This window comes from Panthera tigris, chromosome A2 (assembly GCF_018350195.1).
Source record: "Panthera tigris isolate Pti1 chromosome A2, P.tigris_Pti1_mat1.1, whole genome shotgun sequence".
Taxonomy (NCBI): domain Eukaryota; kingdom Metazoa; phylum Chordata; class Mammalia; order Carnivora; family Felidae; genus Panthera; species Panthera tigris.
The window spans coordinates 159,093,948-159,113,227 of record NC_056661.1 but is presented as its reverse complement, the minus strand read 5'-3'; the positions used below and the strand labels follow the sequence as shown (position 1 = coordinate 159,113,227).

The window sequence follows — 19,280 nt, the reverse complement described above, 5'->3', positions numbered from 1 at the left end:
CTCATGGCATCAGATGAGTGAAGTTTCAGAGGGACCACTGTTAACGAGTCTTCTAGGGCTCCAAATCTCGATGTATGCTACAGATCACATGCTGTGGGGTCCACACCTGATCTCACATGAATTCTACATAGAATCTCTGTGTATAATAATTCTACATAGAATTTCTGTGAATTCTTCATAGTATAATTCTACATAGTAATTCTCCATAGAATCTCTGTGAATTCTACATAGTAATGCTACCTAAGTAATTCTACAAAGAATCTCTTCGAATTCTACCTAGTAATCCTACATAGAATTTCTGTGAATTCTTCATAGTATAATTCTACATAGTAATTCTCCATAGAATCTCTGTGAATCCTACATAGTAATGCTACATAAGTAATTCTACAAAGAATCTCTTCGAATTCTACCTAGTAATCCTACATAGAATTTCTGTGAATTCTTCATAGTATAATTCTACATAGTAATTCTCCATAGAATCTCTGTGAATCCTACATAGTAATGCTACATAAGTAATTCTACAAAGAATCTCTTCGATTCTACCTAGTAATTCTACATAGAGTCTATGCAAATGCTACACAGTAATTCTACACAGAATCTGCAAATTCTACACAGTAATTCTAAAAAGAATCTGCAAATTCTATATAGTAATTCTACGTAGTAATTCTAAATAGAATCTCTGCAATCTCTACATAGTAATTCTACACGGAATCTCTGCGAATTCTCCATGGGAATAGTGGTAATATAAACCAAGCCAATACCCAGACAAATGCTGGTAAACAATCTAGCAGGGAAGCTCCAGCTGGGTATGTTGGCTAATCTTGTCTTTCCAACAAATATAATAAAGCTTCTGAGAAACTTCAAGCCAAATTTCGAGCTCAGGCACGGGAAATATATTAACTGCTGCCTTCCCTTTTTCCCTTGGCCCTACTTTTCAATCTTAATCGGAAGGAGGCATTTTATAAATAAAGTCATTAAATAAAAATGAGTCATCCTGCCAGACAGTGTGCTATGATGTAGAACATAGAGCTTGTTTTCTCCCCCTCTTTTTAATATTCCAACCAAATATTAAAAAAAAAAAAATCTCTGCATAACCCTGGCCACCCGTCTGCATCCATGTGGCATAGGACAGGGCCCACACAGCTGAAACGCGGCCAGGAGTGTGGGGGGCCCTCGTCAGGAGGCAAGCGGAGCATTCCCCGTGGTGCCACATTGGAGTCTGAAAGCTTTCCAATCCGTGAGAAGGTGAGCCACAGGGAACCTGCTAGCAGGCTGGAAGAAGGCAAGGCAGGCAGGGGGTAGAGTGGAGACAGGAGGGCACTGGAATCTCCACCCCGGGAAATAAACACTCACTCTGAACCTTTTTATTTGAATGACTATTTGTTTACTCGCTCACATCTTCCCTCGTATGGTGGTTACAGATTCAATGTTTGAAAGCTGCTGGAATTTTTTGGTAATATTGGTGTTGAGGGAAATGTTTCTTCGTAGGCTAACTATGTTTTATTTTTAGAAAACATGCTAGGAACGACAGTATTTCTGAGTCCATTTAGTAATGAGTACTTTCAGCACTGGGTCTGGCGGAATTCTGATTTTCTGTCAGACACTGTGGGTGTAAAGTGGGCGTAAAAGAAGACGGGGAAGGGTCTGCTTTAGGCTCCATTCCCCAGTGGGAGAGAAGCTGCTATTCCCAGGCTTGGAGGCCTTGCCTACAGCTATTTATTTACCTGTACGTACCACCCCAACTAGTAAGGAAGTAGAAAGTTGGTAATTTGTTCCACATTCTTTTCTAGAGAAAGTACCTTTTGTCCTTTGATATGAATCTTACTCCATTATTTTTTTAATGTTTATTTATTTTTGAGACAGAGAGAGAGAGAACACAAGCGGGGAAGGGGCAGAGAGAGGGAAACAGACCATCTGAAGCAGGCTCTAGGCAGGCTCTGAGCTCTCAGCACAGAGCCCGACACAAGGCTCGAACTCACGAACTGTGAGATCATGACCTGAGCCAAAGTCGGACGCTTAACCGACTGAGACACCCAGGCGGCCCGGATCTTACTCCATTCTTAACTGATGATATTGGAAAAGTCCATCTGTCAGTCAGTTGTTTGAAATTCAAGTATTTGTCCTTTGGGTGTAAAAATATGCTGTTGATGGACTTGTTTCCCAAGCTTAATTCTAATTATCAGCTACTGCTCCCAATGTTTAGACTATTGTTACTCTGGGGAAATTCATTTGTAATTTTATATTGGGGCTCTAGGAAAACACTGCCCCCCCTTGGTGGTGGCCCCCCAGATAACAGACTGTGTCAGATGGACAAAAGGAGATATTTCTGGAAACATGTGACTTTACTAGCTCACTGTTTAGCTATGTCTATTTAAGAAAAGGATGGTCCCAGCTCATAGGTTCTGAATTGAAGAATAAAGGTCAATTTCAGAAGTGAGAACCAGAATTTTCTCAGTGCTATTAACACAGATAAAGGATTCTCTAATCAAGCATTCAGAAGCCTTCTGTTCAGTAAAAGATGTGCTTTCTTTTCCTTTTATCAAGGAAAAGCACCAGAAATCAAAATTCTGATTTCCCACCAATGAAACTTTCATTGGGGAGATCATTGGGATGGGGTTTTGGAGAAATATGATTAGTTTTAGAAAATAAATAAACGCCACTGAATTATGTTTTCCATCACTTTGTGACTGTGCGTCACTGGCATGTAATTATTACACAGTTATAAGTGATTTTTACAGAGCAAAGGGAAGAAACTACCTGGAGCCACATGAATTAACTCTTTATTTCACGATGTTACTAATTGACTTCCCTTATTCATCAAACCAGTTTGACAGCAAACATTTCATAATAATTGCATTAACTTTTATGCAAACTTTAAATGCCACCCCTAAAAAAATCCTTGCCTCGATTTTAATTAATCTTGAATATTTAATACACTTTTGCATAACTTAAGCAAAGGCTTATCTTTTTTTCTTGCCTAGGGCTCCTTGAACTTTAATTAGTATGCGTCATATCTTACAAATTTTGGTGTCGCTTTTTAAGGAGCAATAATTTTGATCCATTTCAACCCACCGTCATCAGATATAGGTTCCATATAATAGTAATTACACTGTAAAGGGAAAGAATAAAAATGAGGAAAGAAAGGGAGGTTTTCTGAAATTCAACTTTTTCTTTGTAGGTGTTCTCCAAAATGTCACAGATGAGTTTTAGTAGTTCTAAGTATTTCGATACAATTCCTGTGATACCTATCCGTTATTCAGGTGAAATAGTAAAAAAGCAAGGACTATAATTAATACAGAGCATAAAATTGTATCTTATACAAATGCCTCAACACCTATCTTGCTGGTACTCCCACAGAAGGCAAACTGATACAGGTCTTCTGAGAAGAGGGGACAGTAGCTGTTCCAGTCAGACCCAGTGACCAGTCCCTGTGGGGCACGTGACTCAGAGGCAGCCAAACCATAGATTTCTAGCAACTTAAGACTACAGCCTGGTGAAAAAAGATAAATTCAACCAACAAATTTCTTCTCTAACATTTGAAGGAAGAACTAAAACAAAAAACAAACAAACAAAAAGAAACCAAAACCAAAACCAACCAGCTGGCTAACAATGAGAGCTGAGACAAGGGAGTTGTAGGACCCAATACTGGGCACTGTGAAAATTGAAGGTGTATTAGTTTGGATGGTTTCAATTGTAAGTAGCAGAAAAGATGACTGAGTCTGCCTTCAAAAAAAAAAGGAAATCTATTGGTTCAAATAAGTGAAACGAATAGAGGTGAGTACAGGATTGATCAAGTAACTTAACAAAATCACCAAGATTCTAGCTTATTTCTGTCTTTTCAGGGCTTCTCTACTCTGTCTTCAGCCTATGGCTTCCCTGCTGCTCATGGTCTCAGATGGTTTCCTAGGATGGCTGGCCTTGATCATATTCATTCCCCAAAAACCGTCTCAGAGGCCACAGTTGTCACTGAAGAATGCGTAGCTTCTCTGAATCCAAACAGAAACTAATGCCTGTTGAAAAGGGACGGGCTGGGGTTGCCCATAGGAAATTGGTTGCTGAGAAAGCAGGCAATGGGTACACATCACAAAATTTCAGAGTACAAAAAAAACAAGAAACCAAAAACTACATGCAAAGCAATCCTGTTGGTTTACGGATTAAAGGGGGAAAATGAATGCATTATAGCTCAGATATGTTAAGGCAGAGTGTTTGGGTGAACACCCATGAATTTGTGCCTTGAAAACTGTCTTGGGGTCTCCTAGGTGGCTCAGTCGGTTAAGTGTCTGACTTTGGCTCAGGTCATGATCTCTCGGTTTGTGAGTCTGAGCCCTGCCTCAGGCTCTGTGCTGATGGCTCAGAGCCTGGAGCCTGCTTCGGATTCTGTGTCTCCCCCTCTCTCTGTCCCTCTCCTCCTCGTGCTCTCCTTCTCTCTTTCAAACATGAATAAACATTTAAAACACTTTTTTAAAGCTGTCTTGAATCAACAACTTCCTCTCATTTCAGTCTCTGGGAGGTCCACACATGTTAGGTATGGTGACCGTGAATCTTGGCTTGTTCGGTGTAGGACCAATTCATGCCCATTATATCTCTTTGATTCTCAAAAGCAGCACAGTTTTTTGGCAAATTATGTGGCCATCCCGCTGTTCAGACACTTTCTTTTGAATTTCTATACATACTTCCTTAGTTGTTTCATGTGTAGTTTGACGTTAAGTTGTCTTTACTTGGACTAATTTGAGTTGGTCTCTATAGAGGACATTTAGACGAGAATAAGAGACTAGCATTCCCATTCTGTCTTGCAACCCACTGTTGGGTTTAGTCATGACTAAATCTGGCCCAAGAGATGTAAGTGGAAGTGCTGCACGGAACTTGAACTTGTAAGACTTGTTAAAAGGGGGAAGCGGGCCCTTCTATATTCTTCATGAAAAGCAGATGAAATGCCTGGGGTTCTGGCAGCTGTTTTGTGACTGGGAGAATGGAAACATGAGTGAAGGAAACTGGAGCAAAATGTTAGAGTCTAGATCTCTCATTGCTTCTAAGAGTTACCATACAAGCTTGGATTGTCTGTTTTGGACCTCTGACATGTAACATAAGACATTTTAGATTTGTCTAATAAAGTGTAATTGGACCTTTGTTCCTAGAACCTGAAAGCAATTCCTAATTGAGACCCAACCTTTTACTTCACAGATATTGAGTTATACACATTTGAATGAATGACAGATACTCTGGCGGGAAAAAAATCTTTTTTTAAGTTTTTTAATTTACTTTGAGAGAGAGTGAGAAGGGGAGGGACGGACAGAGAGGGAGAGAGAGAGAGAGAATCCCAAGCAGACTCCATGCTGCCAACGGCAGTGCCCAACACGGGGCTTGAACTCACAAACTGTGAGATCGTGACCTGAGCCGAAACCATGAGTTGGATACTCAACTGACTGAGCCACCCAGGTGTCCCCAAAATTAATCTTTGAACCAAGAAGTTCTAACTTGTGCTCGACTAAAATATTGTCTACTTAATTTAGGCTTCTTTTTTTATTGGAAACTTTTTATTTTATTTTTAATGAATAGGGAATTAATATTCAGGAGAAAACCAACACATCTGGCTTCTGAGTCTGTAAAGATTTTCTCTGGAGATGGCATTGCAAGCAGATTTAGGGCTTAAGGAAACTTCTAACTAATTAAAAGGGACTGAGAATTTCAGACTGATGCCAGTTTCACAGACCTTCTGGGAATCCCCATTGTCTCTGAAATAAAATAATTCTAAAGGACAACTTATTGAGTCTTATCAGAAGTTGCATGAGTCTTTTAAGTCACCTTTGGAAAAGACCAACACAGAGGCAGGAGAGCCCTTTTCGGTTGCAAAAGTATCCGGCTGAAACTGTCTAGAGATTCTAGACGAGCACTATCCAATATAAATATCAGAAGAGCTGCATGCCATATATAATTTTAAATTTTATGATAACTGCATTAAAGAGAAAGAGGTGAAATTGACTTCAATAATACAGTTAACACAAAATGAAATCAATTAAAATTATTGAGATATTTTATATTCTTTTATTTGCACTAAGTATTCATAATCTAGTGTGTATTTCACATGTATGGCACAGCTCGATTAGAAGCCACCTCTGTTTTAGTGCCCAGAAGTCCCATTTGACGAGTGGCTACATATTGGATGGACAGCTCCGGTCTCCTCTGTCTTCCTCTTTATTCCACTATGCCATTACCTGCACTTCTAGCCCAGCTTTACTTATTTTAGCTTTCTCTCTTTGACCTCAAAGAGGTCAATTGCCCTCAAATGCTCAATTGCCACTACTAATATTCACCATTTTCTATATCCCAGCAGAACCTTCCTCTGATTGAAGGAAATACTACCATCACGAAAAAATATTCAGTTAAGACGTTGTTCAGGGGACTTGTGAAGATAACTTAGTCTTCCATTAAAGCTTTTTCTCACTCTGAAACCAGTTTCTCTTTCCCACCAATACCTTTCTGACCTCCATATCTAATGAGCTTACCCCAAATCCTAAAGACCTTGGGTTTACCCTCTTCCATCCATTCCTATCATTATACCAATAGTTCAGGCTCTCAACACCTCTGTTCAGATCATTGGGACAGAATGTCAGTAATGCAAAACGTATTTTCCTGCAAATCCTTCAGTAATTCCTTAACTGTCCAGAGGACAAATTAAAATCTTTTTAGTAGACCTTTGTCCAATAGGTTCTCCCTAAATTTCTAGCCTCAGATCTTCACACTATGTTTCTAACTTCCTACTAATAGCCGCCAAACTCTGGAAGACCCTACCATAAGTCCTTGAGTTCCCTACAAGTCTCTCTGTCGCTCACACCCAAGACCTTTTGCATGTGCCTCCCGTCCAGCTGGAAGGTCCTTCTGGCATACCTGCGAACTGCTCCTCTGGGCAATCTCCTCCATCCTTATCGGAAATCTCACACCACTGCCATCCCTTGTGTATACCTCAGTTTTAGAATTTCTCAGGTTTTTCAATAATTGTGGTTTGTAAAATGTCTCTTTTACCAGTCAGTAAGGATGTTAAGTTCCATAAGGTTATGTTTTATTCATCAAAACTAAGACTCTCCTTGGCACGTGGTAGGTAATCACTGAATGAATGTGGAATGAATGGATGGATGAACGAATGAATGAATGGCATATCTTTCTAACCATGACCCCCCCACACAAACTTCCTGCTCTAGTCTAAATGGTCATTTTACTGTTTCAGAAATATGACTTGGCCATCTGTGTCTCTGTAATTCGCCTCATTGCTCTCACCTGGCATGCTCTTTCCCTTTCCTCTAAAAAAAGTCTACCCATTCCTCTCAACGTCAACATGTTCTTCTCAGAAGCCTCCTTCAGCCACGGCAGGCCCCGGTAGGTCTCTACTAATTTCCTGTAGAAAACATTCTCTGTGGTGATCCAGAAGCACGTGCTTCTTAACATAGCTTTTAAACGTCTCATGAATGTTTCCTATTCCCACGGCTACATTTGTGTATTCCCTGTGAGAAGAGATTCTATTTCACATCTTGTGGCTTTCTTGTTGTGCAGACCAGTACCAGTGCTCTGAGCTTCTTAGGGGATTAACATATGTCTCTTGAATTAATAAAGGAACCATGTGCCTCTTTGTATATGGTGCGTCTATCTCATTTCAGATATGTTATCCTTAAAAATTTTAAAGGTTTCTCTTTTGCCCTTAATTTTTGAATGCCTTAAACTTTCAAGAAAAAAAATCACTTTAGTGTCACATTCATTTGCCCAGAGAGGGTCTTTAGAGTGGTGTGTCCATGAAAATAAGTCTCAAGTTGATGAAACATTTTGGGGACTGTGCCAAAGAACCAAAGATCAGGAAACCACTGGACTAAAAGGTTGAAGGTAGTACTCCTTAAAGGCAAACAAAATTAATCCTATAAACAACTGCTGTCTGGTACTTAGAGAATCTATCCTTATCACAATTGTAGGTAAGTCTGTTTAAATCAATCTACTTACAAATTAAGGAATCCTTTTCAGATATGGAATTTTGTTCGTTAAAATGTGTTACAGATTCACTTTTCAAAAACATTCCAAAACATACATATTCCCTACCCCTTCCAGCTGCATGGCTCCCTTGCTCATGCAACATTCTTTTTGATGTAAGTGGAATTTGGTAAACAAAATGAGATTCGGACTCTAATAAGTTCCTCAATGAATTCATAGACACAGATGATGAAGTATTTATCTCTAATGTGGCAAGGGGTGCCTTATAGAATTTTAGACAATGTTGTCTAAAAAGCTAAGCTTTTTGCCCATTTGAAACTAGTTTCAGGTAATGTACATGCAACCACAGAGAGAGGAAGTACTTCTGTTCAATTAACAAATAAAATAAAAGTAATGACAAGTCCCAAGCCTTAGGAAAACTGTGGGTTTTTTTTTTTTTTTTTTTTTTTTTAATGGCATAGGAAAATCTACGACTCCTTTCTCTTTCTTCTCAGGTTACGGATCACTTCAATAGCAAAGGGAAATTTTCAAAGAAAATGCCATTTTTAAACGCCTATAAAAAATAGACAACACCCTTTAATTTTTTACCTCTGATTTCTGTTTTAATTAAAGTAGAAATGTCCCATACCAACACACCAGAAACCATTTTATGACCTCCTATTTTTCCTTCCTTCCTCCCTTCCCTTTCATCCTATTCTCCTTCCCCACCTTCTCCATTCTCTTTCTCCCTACCCTCTGCAATATTTGGAATGAAGAAAGCAAAAGAAAAAAAGTGGATTCTAATTTCATTATTTTTTTTCAGATTAGGGAATAGCAGAAGTAAAGAAAGAAATCATTTCATGAAGTAAAGAAACAAATCATTAAAAGGATACACACCTTAACCATTTTAATTTAACTTAAAACCCTATGTCATGTAAATTCCGTGAGTCACTGGTCAGAGGGAATCGCTCTGGGCCCACTGAGTGGAATACTACAATTCCAATCCACCATCTTTTCTGCAGAACCAGTTCCATAAAGCATCATCACCCTCCACTTCTAGTCTGGATTTCTTAAAATGCAGGGAAAACTGAAGTAACCAATGAACCTTTGTGAATTTTTACAGTCAGCTTGTCCATGCCTACCCTGAGGGTTTTGCTTTTAGCCACTTATCTTTCTAAAACCTTTTGGTTTGCTTTTAACAGAAATTGTTTCTTTTTGTCTCCACTCCTCTGAGGATGTGTTTGGTACTTAATTAGACCATGATATTACAATATCAAGTATGACTTGCATTAACATATTTGGGCACGAACCAGTGCCTCTCGCTCACAACGTGTGGTTAAGCACAACACATGGAAGGTGGAAGCCGCACCTGCTACTTCAAAGACTCTTCCTCCACCAGGTGACAGGGATCATTCTCCACATTTACAAAGAGAATAGACAGTGTCTATTCCTCTGTAAAGTCAGCTTAAGGGGAGGGCAGTTGAATGACTTCTCGGGGTTCCAGCAAAATTTCGCCATATGTCTACGTAATTGACAAAAGTGTTAAGAAGAAACTATTTCTGGACAGATATTTTAAATCTGTGTTTTTAAATTGTTTGCTTTCATTTTTATTTTTCAGGTAACCTAATATCAAAAGCAAAATATACAAGTTAATGACTCATTTAGGTCTTTCTCTGTGGTTGATTTAGCTACATGTTAAAATCATTTCTCTTTCTCCTTTTTGCTTATCTTCAAACACATAACTGGTTTCTGACATTACTTTTATGCGCTAGGCTTTCCTTGGGATTTAAATGTCAAAGCACAGCTATATGCCATGCCAAAAGCAAATATAGTTTCTTTTGTCCTAATACATGCAATACATCAAAGAAGAATAAAGCTGCTGTTGAATCTTAAAATGGTTAATTCAACTATTTTCTTCTCCTTTTTCTCCTAGGAGAGTTATCTCCTCTGGCGTTTCACTACTGTACTTTTTTTTTTTTTTAATAAGTTTTGTCACTCTAGTACTCTATTTGTGCTGAAGAAACAAAATCACTTTGAAACCACTTCAGAGAGGCAACGGACTTGAACACGGGTTCACCTGGGTGTGTGATACTTTCAGGTCACTGAGCTTATGTTTTTGTGCCGGAGAGAAGACTACGGCTTAAATGCTTCAGTATAAACAGGAATATAAAATCAGTGGAATCCAAGATGGGGAATAGGGTGATGAGACAGACACATCTAGAATAAAGAATCACAATGTGAACAGTCACATAAGAAAATAAAGCTGGATTATGTAACGAGTCTTGTTTTTTGCTTATTTTGATCTGGTGGTATGGTTTTAGGACCCTGAATAATTCTTGTCCTAAAGGTATTTTTGAAGGATATTTCCCCCCCCCAAAAGAAACTCCAGCGTCCTGCCTAAAAAACTGTTCATTGGTTCCAGGTCTCCCAGAATGAGTTCCAGGTAATCGGCTCCTCGTTCCTTTGGGGTTTGATGAGATCAGTCACCACGTGGTCAAAATGGAGCCGGGCACAAAGTTTAAACAGTGTGGTTTACCTGGGGCGCTTTCTGCCTCCTTTACTCCTTTGGCATAATCACCCTGATGCAAAAGCGAGATATGCCCAGAAGCCTGCAGTTTGAGTAATAAAAGACAAAACGTTTCCTAATGTAAGAGAAGTGCAGGCACAGCCTGACATCAGCCTAACTCATGACACGAACATTCGTCAAGAAAGACGGGGGACGGTCAGCCTGAAAATGTAGGAAAAGGTGTTAGACTCAGGCTGGCAGTTTGCAGTTAGCAAGACCCAGGGGAAAGAGAAAGAAAATCTGGAATAAATGTCGTCCCTACAAAAACAGCCGTGTTTGTGAGACAGGCCTCCTCTTTCCTGTGATAGAAATCATTCTGGGGTATTTCGATTCAAAGTTTGGCTTTTGTGTATTTTCTGTGAAATTCTTCTTGTGTTGTGCTGTCCACGCAGAGCATCAGTGACATTGTCACAGGGAGTGGGGGCTGGGAGCGTTCGCTTCAGGACTCTGGACTGGAACAAAAAGTTAGCAGTCCTGTGGATTCAATTTTGCCAAGATAGGCTAAGACCAAGTGGCTTTTGGTTCGAAAGAGCCGGGTGTCGGAGCGCAAAAACAGGTGTCCCGAATGTTGAAACAGTTTAAGTTCTGAGCAGCAATGCCCCCCGCCACCTCAGCATTAGTGCAGGAGGGCGTGTTCACTTTAGATGTCCTTTGTGAGTGGTGGCTTGTGCCCTGAGTGCTGCCTTTGGCAATGTGATTCACAGAGACTCATGTCAGCCTGAGGGGGGTGCTGCAAATACGGAGGTATGGCAAGCTGAGAAAACGGGGGGCCCATGACAGCTGTCCCCACCGAACACCCCCACCCCTTCACATAGGCCATGATTCATTTTGGCTTACATGCAGTTGGCAAGAGATCCAGACATCACAGCATGTCCCTATGAGGTCTATTAAAAATGCCTAGGGGGCTGGCAGACAAGAGAAAGGGAATTTGGAGGAGGGCAGAGGATGCACGCGTCTCGAGGGACCAATCACCCTGCTGCACCCAGAACAGAGTACTCCCGGCACCTGGTTCTCTGTGCTAAATGCAACAGTCCCAGACAAACTGGGAAGGGTTGCCACGTCACACGGATCCCAGCAGTAGCTAAGGCATATCCCACGGTCAGCAGAAACAGATGCCACAGCGGTGGGCGGTTGGGACAGAGGCTGAGTCTAGAACACTCAGCAGACTGGAGACCTTAAGGGAGGCCAAAAGGAATGTGAGTAGAGCACGTGGAACAGACCCGCTGTTGCGTAAGTTGTTTGGCTCTGAACCAAGAGTCACGCTGGAGGGGTCAAGGCCACTTGAAATGGGACGAGAGCCTAAAAAAAAGGAGTTTGACTCTAAGTTTGGATCCCACATTGACTAAATATTATATATACATATAATATGTAATATACATATAAAGTTATTAGGATTTCCAAATGTACATGTTCAAACGTTGATTTTTTCTTCTACTGTGTGGAAATGGGAGCTTCTGAGTAAATGAAGATCCATTTTAGAAAATAAAGAAAGTGAAAAAAAAAAAAAAAGAAAATAAAGAATGTTACATGTATTCATCATCTAAGTTAGGCCTGTAAATTTTAAGCCTGATTTTATAGAAACTTGTGATCTCCTCTGACTCGTAATATTAATCTACTTATTCGTTGTGCACCTTTCCAACAGAGTCAGCTTGGTTTAGAGACAGACACTGTACCTATCCACCCCCCATTTAAATGCTCTTATAAAAAATATATACACATTCTTTTCTTTCAAGGAATAATAAATCAAAGCGGGTAGATGTTCTTGAAAGCATTGAACTAAAAAATAAAAATAAAAGTGATTATGCACTTCCATCCACAAATGTAATGAAGACGTAATTACTAACTCAAAAATAGGATCCAGTCTATTCAGTTTCTCAAGGGGTAATTTTGAGGGCTGTGGTCAAGTTGGGACATTTACCCTTCCCTTTCCACTCTCTGCGCTATTGGGATGTTTACTGAGTTTGCTTCTTCTTATATTTACAGCCAAGGTAAATAAGAGTTGAATTCTAATGAACTGCTTTTACTATTTTTTTCCTACCAGCTGCCGATTCTAAGAATATGTATTTGCTTTGGCCTCTAAACGGCCATTTAGTCCCCCAAGTTCAGTCTCTTGGGGACATCACTGGCAGGCAACTTAATATACCCTAAAATAAATGTTACCATCTTTTCTTTCAAAGCCATTTCCATACTTGGGAGTTGGTTCCTCTGTGTTCTGGTAAAAAGACTACACTGGTTGCTTTTAGAGGTGGAGGGTGGGGGATGGATGGATACTTTTGGCTCCAAGAAAAACAAAACTTGACTCACAGCAGCTTAAATAAACAGGAACTTCTTCTCTTACAGGTGTATTTTGCCAGACCAGTCACGAATACCACCTACTTAAGCTCAAAATATTTTAACCCCGCCTTCTTCATCCCAGACGTCCCAGGGAAGAGTCAGAGACAAAGGAGTCAAGCGGTAGCCCCACATGAATTCACAAGGTCCACGGTCTGTGACGGTAACTCTCTTAGTTGATAAATTCTGACCAAGAGCTGCCAGGACTCATTCCCAATTCCCTTCCCTAACTGCTCCCGGCCCAACCCCACCTTCGTGCTATCCTGTGGGAGGAAGTGAATAAAGCCAACTCTAGACAGTTACAGGCGTGTTTTGCAGGCTTTTGGCTCTCAGATATTCACACCTACAAAGAGGTTAGACACGGGTTGGGAATAGGAGTCGGCACCTGAAGACGTTTGTCACAAGGATCCAACAATACCAGGGCAGTAGGAGCAGACAATTATGCAGGGAAAAACAAAGAAGCTATGTGCTAGGTATTTTATCATTTTCAGAGAATATTCTAGCCATAGAATACCCTTCAAAGGGTAAAGCTACAAGCTTCTGATATTGGAAGAGGCTTCCTGCCCACTATTCGTCTTCTCGCCTTCCAGGTCTATACTGTCTATGAAATACAGCTCAAGACACCGGAAGCCCTCAACAGGCAAACATGGAGATGTTTTCAGACACAACATTTCATTGTGTAATCTGCAGGTACATGCTTATTTCATATATCTATATCTATATCTATATCTACATCTGTATCTCCAGCTGCCTTTTTGACAGCTCCACTTGTGTCCAATAGACCCTTCAACTCATGCCCAACACTAGCTCCTGATATTTTTTCTTAACCCTTGACCAACCTTCTCGACCACTAGTCTTCCCACTGGGATATGGCAACTCCTTCCTTCCAGTTGCTTTTACTAAATAGTTTGGGTTAATCCTCTAACTCTTCTACTTAGACCATCAAGACACACGATGGACTCCACTCTTAAATATTTTCAGAACTGACCACCTCTCACGACCTCTCATGCCAGCACCCTGATCTTAGGCCACTGGCATCTCTCACCTGGATTACAAGAAGCTCCCTGCTTCTACCTTTCCTCTTCCCACAGTGAGAGTTATTCTTTTAAACTGTAAGCTGGATCCTGCCATTGCTCTACTCAGAAACCTGCGATGGTTCCTGAATTCCCTCAAAATCAAAGCCAAATTGTTAAGAAAAAAAAAAGCCTGTGATTCTGCAGGACTTGACCTCTAGAATTGCTCTGGCCTCCTCTCCCACAGCTCTATTCCTATTCCTTCCAAACTTGCCCCCCTGGCCCTGGCTGATCCTAGATCATGCCAGGCGGCCTCACTGCATGGACTCTTCTCTCTGCATTGACTATTCTCTTTGCCAAAAGAATCGGCAAATTCTATTACCTCTTTCAGGTCTTGAACTTATTATTATCTTTTCAATGAGGCTGACTCTGACCAATCTATTTAAATTGCAACCCGACACCTCACTCTCTTGGAATGATGGTCCTCCAGTTGGCCTACTTTTTTTTTTAATAGCACTTATTTCTTCAAACTTACTGCAATATTTACTTATTACATTTGTTCTTCTTCCCCTTTCCTCATAATGTGAGCTTTCCAAGTCCAAGGATCTCTATTTTGTTCAATGAGGCATCCTTAGTGCCTAGAACAGTGAGTGCCTGGCACCATGGATATACTCAGAAAATACTACTGAATGAATGATTCTGTGGCTTGGCACGCTTGCTCTTTTCTTGATTCATTGCTGTGCTCCGAAAACAAACAAGTAAATAAAACAAGCTTCATGTAAATCCACACGCAAAGAAAGAAAAAGAAGTTCAAATCATAGGGTATCCCAGCATGACACACAGCAAAACCCCTGTACAATCATCTTCCCCAAACTAGTTCCCTAAGTTTTACTCATCGAATCATTGCAGCTGCTCCTATTATCTCCAAACATGTCATAAAAAATGTGCCTGTGGTAGCTTTTCTATTTTTTTTTCCCTATGTTCTCATTTATCCTCCCCCCACCCCCACGCCGCCGGCCAAAATAGCTCTCAAATCAATCAAGCTGAAATTTGAAAGAGCCAGTGTAGGCTTACTTAGGGGAAATTTAGAGTTTGAAAATAAAATGGCAGAGATGGGGCTGTTGCAAAATTTTAGTTAGTAAGGGGGAAAATACCAAACCAGAGATGGGCAGGGAATATATCACTACAGTGTATCTGGTGGGTCCTCTACGAGGACAGGCTAAAACCACTGGTACTCTCATATGGAAAGACACAGATGGAGGGTTAACTCATCAATGAGCTCCTCAATGGTTGGAATAAGGTGAATACAGTTCTGTATCATATATACAAAAATATAACACCTCACAGATTAATATTTTGAACTGAAACATTTTAGGTGAGTAAAGAAATCTGCTCTCTCACATATTGGTAATTCACGTACATAAGCTGTTGCTCTGGTGATTGCTTTGCGATACATATAAATATCAATTCGCCGTGTTCTATATCTGAAAGTTACATGCCAGTTACAACTCAATTAGGAAAAAAAAAAAAACAATCACTGCCTTCAAAAAACAGAGCAAGCAGAAAATGGATGCCCTACTGGGCTTTGGAATTGCGTCACATGTCAGAGGTGACAACTTCCCCTTTTCTCTTGGCTTATCCTACTGGAGGTTGAGAGAGACCTATTCCTTACTCCATCAGCTACAGGACACTTGGCAATATGGACAATGAGACTGACCCATTTTGGCAAAAAAAAAAATCTGTATATTCCTGTATCTGACAAAAACTGAAATTTGAAGTCCCAATTCTTCACCTTTTCTTGTGTATTTACCTCCATCAGAGGTGCCATTTTCCATTCCCTTCATTTACAAAAAATCTCATTCATTCTTTTGGAGCCAATTTAGCACTTTCTCTCTCCATGGAAATAAAACATTAAAGCCTCAACATATCACCCATACTTCTTTAGTAGCAAACAACTTAAATATAGTGCCCGGGACACACGCTATTTGAAGCGAAATGGCAACATAACCATAAAATCTAGGCTGTTTACAAAAGCTGAGTGGACTAACTTGGGTATTATTGACAGAGATTATTGTAACATTAAAGCTACTGACATGGAAAATGGACAAGGTACTAAAATAACTCAATATTCTGTCTACCTATTGCTAAGAAGGAAAATCTTCCTGTATGGAAAACAATTAATAAAAATTTATGGATAAATATCAAACACCACAAAGTCTGGTCTTAAAACAGTCATCTTTCAGTTTTTCTGATTGTTGCTACCACTTGCTTTAGGCAGAAATAATAGCTATTACATCGCTGATGGTTCAAAAATTGGGAATATATTTCCATTAAAATTGTTCACTGTTGTGTTTAAATATAAATTGTTTAGGCTATCAGGATGACTATTTGCAAATATGTAATAGAAATAAGAACTGTGCTAGGTCATCAAGTCTTGTTATAAAGATGTTAAGGCTTTAAAATGTTACATTCTAGATCCATCATTTAAACTGTAATTTACCATTCACGCAGATATTATTTTATTGAGATTATATAGAAGCAAACTTACTTCACTACAGATGATTTTACATATTTTTAAGATTCATTATGTGTCTTTGAATGACTTCCCCAAGGATCTCCTCTTAAATGAAAATAAAATTAGAGACTGATGGTCTACACTTTGTTGGAGACAGACGGAGACTTCTGAAACTTCCATCTTCCAAAACACAAAATTAATAAAATTATTTTTCAGAATAGGATAGCCCTATCATAAAAACTTTGAAAGTAGTGTAGAAAATCACCTAAATTCACCAGGTTAAATTCAGCACAAAGTCAGATATAGTTTCTTTACGGACAAAACATCTCAAAGGAATATTTTTTTATGCTGGAATTAAAGGCAATTTTTAGAAGTACATTAAAGTTAATGTATGCAATGATGTCATAATATTTCATGTAAGAGCTGTATCTTTCTACTCTGTGAGAAGTCAACTGAGTTTTTATAAAAAAGCTCCTCCCCAGATTTGCAAAAACGAATACAGATTAGATTTTGCAATATTTCAGTATATTTTATAAGGAGGCTCAATTACATTAAATATTCTGCTTCAGTAAATTCCCCTACTGCCTGCCAACATTTTTTAAAGCTTCTGTCCCTCAGGAAAGGGCTTGAGAGGGGACAATATGCTGAGGATGAGTCGTGACCAAGACAAGGAGAGAAGGGGACATTTCTGCTTGTGGGAGTAGGAAGCAAAAGTAAAAATAAACTGAGCCCCTTTATAACTCAGCTGTTGTTTGCAAAACTACCTGCATAATAATCGCGTCTGCTGAGGGAGGTTTGTGTGATAACAGACTGTTCTGCCATATATTTATATATTTATCCACGTCCCGATATAAATGTCACCGCTAAAATCACAAATACGCCATCGGCATGACGGGTGGCTCCTCTCACCTCACCTCTTACAGGGTGTGTGCGCACGTGTGTTTCTCTCGCCAACGACAAAAACGTGAATTTAGAAAGTGTAGGCAAGTTTGGGGTAGGACAGAAAGAGCGTACCTGTCTATGATGGCGCACATGTCGATGCTGACATTCGCAAAACTCCCCGGCCTCCTCTGGGCCACTTCGTATAAATTCACCAACTGGTCATCCACTTGGACAAGCTGCATGCATCCTTGGAACGAAGGCTGAAGGACGGAGTGACTGGAGTTACTCATGTGGTTCAGAAAACCTGCGAGAGGGAAGAAGTGAGAAAGTTACATTCTGTGTACTACACGCTTCACGCAATTTCCTCCGGGTGTTTTCCCTGCCACGGCCATCCTGTCTGGTTGATCCTTGCTGATGTCATAGTCAATGCAGAAGAATGGGCTCTTTGGAGAAAGAGATATTATTTCAAGGGAAGAAGGAAGGGCCGAACCTGGGTGAATGTTTCTCTCGGGGGCTACCGTCCCTCATATTGTCTCTGTGACGTCTTCTTTCTCTCTTGGTCACATCTTTCTGTCCCTCCGCTCTCGAAGGCTCACCGCTATACTTCCTCACCTGACTCTCTTCAGAGATGAAAACGTTATAACTTTAGGCTTTTCACAACTATCCCACGGCCTTCCTTTTATGCCGTTAGTATTTACTTCTTTTTTCTTAATTCCCTAGAGGCCTGTGATTCAGAGCTCAAGAAGTTAAACTATTATTTATTATGGTGGATTTCTTTTATGGATTAATGCCTAACTCAACCCAAAGAGACACTTGCATTACAAATGATTTCTCAATTTGTAATCCAAGGAAACATTAGAAAGAAATAAAATTAGGCACAAGATTCAGCCACTTTGCTCTGAATAGCCATCTTATATACCTAATAGAGTATAGGGACCATAAATGATAAGAAATGAAACTAGAAAGAGAATCAACAGCAAAACAACAGAAAAGTAAATACTACTGTTTCTATTAAGGAATAGGACATACATATACCAAGTCTAAAATCAGATATTAAAATTTTTCTTACAAAATAACTTTAAAAAATCAACACCAGTTACCTAAATGCCTTTTCAACAGCACATGCATAATTCTTATGATGCGTTTTAAATTTGTAGGACACAGGAAAAAATATTTCTCTATCCCATTAAGTATCTCCAGAAAGTCTCAAAAATCATCTACTTTTCATGCCGTTCCTCACACCAAATGTACCTGCCAGAGCAAATTCAAACTGTACTAATTTGTCTGCTTGAAATTCTGAAGTTTCTATCATATTCATTTCAATCTAATATTATATCTATAGAAAGAAAACAATTCGTACAGAATGGGTTGCAATCACGACGTGTCACTAAGTGGACAAAAGTGAGACTCCAATAGAAATTTTCCCGAAAATTGACAATGAAGTGATTTGTTTTTAAATGTCCCGTTTGACTAGTAATAGCAGTTCAGGACCAGAGAAACCTTCTTTCTTCCATTATTAATGAGTTATGCTATTTAAAGGCTAATCATTATCATTTGAATTCCCTTTAAGAGTTAATCACGTGGCTGTACATCGTCTTCCATCAACACAGTAGTAGGTAAAAACAGGATTCCACTTAAATTTCTTGGCTTAAAAAACAACACCTAGAAGGCTGTACTGCGAAGTCAAACATACAGCATATATATTTTTTTCCCTAAGTCACATTTTTTTCCTTTGGCTTTGAGTTAGTCTCCTCAGAAAACTGCTGATCTTAAGCAAGTGGTCCATTTAGACTAGTTGTATGCATACATATGATTTTCAATCTGTTTAATCAAGAGAAAATTGAATGGAGTATAATGTCTAAATTTAGCAGAGAGAAAACATCCAGCTGTAACTTTATTGACTACTCTTAACAAGACGATCATTTGGTTCTGGTTTTTGAGTACTTGGGAGTCTCGAAATATCCACACTAGCTTTGCAATGTTTCAAAATGAGCAGATCTGTTTGTGAGAACAAGAACTTCTC

The 19,280-nt window shown here is 39.6% G+C and overlaps 1 protein-coding gene across 1 annotated transcript in view; it reads right to left on the bottom strand.

Annotated features, from left to right (window-relative positions):
- Positions 1-19,280, bottom strand: part of CNTNAP2 (contactin associated protein 2) — a 1,960,721-nt gene that overhangs the window by 814,620 nt on the left and 1,126,821 nt on the right. Inside the window, exon 10 of the mRNA XM_042974552.1 lies at positions 17,390-17,561. Within this exon, the coding sequence (XP_042830486.1) occupies positions 17,390-17,561 (172 nt within the window). The remainder of the gene's footprint in view (positions 1-17,389; positions 17,562-19,280) is intronic.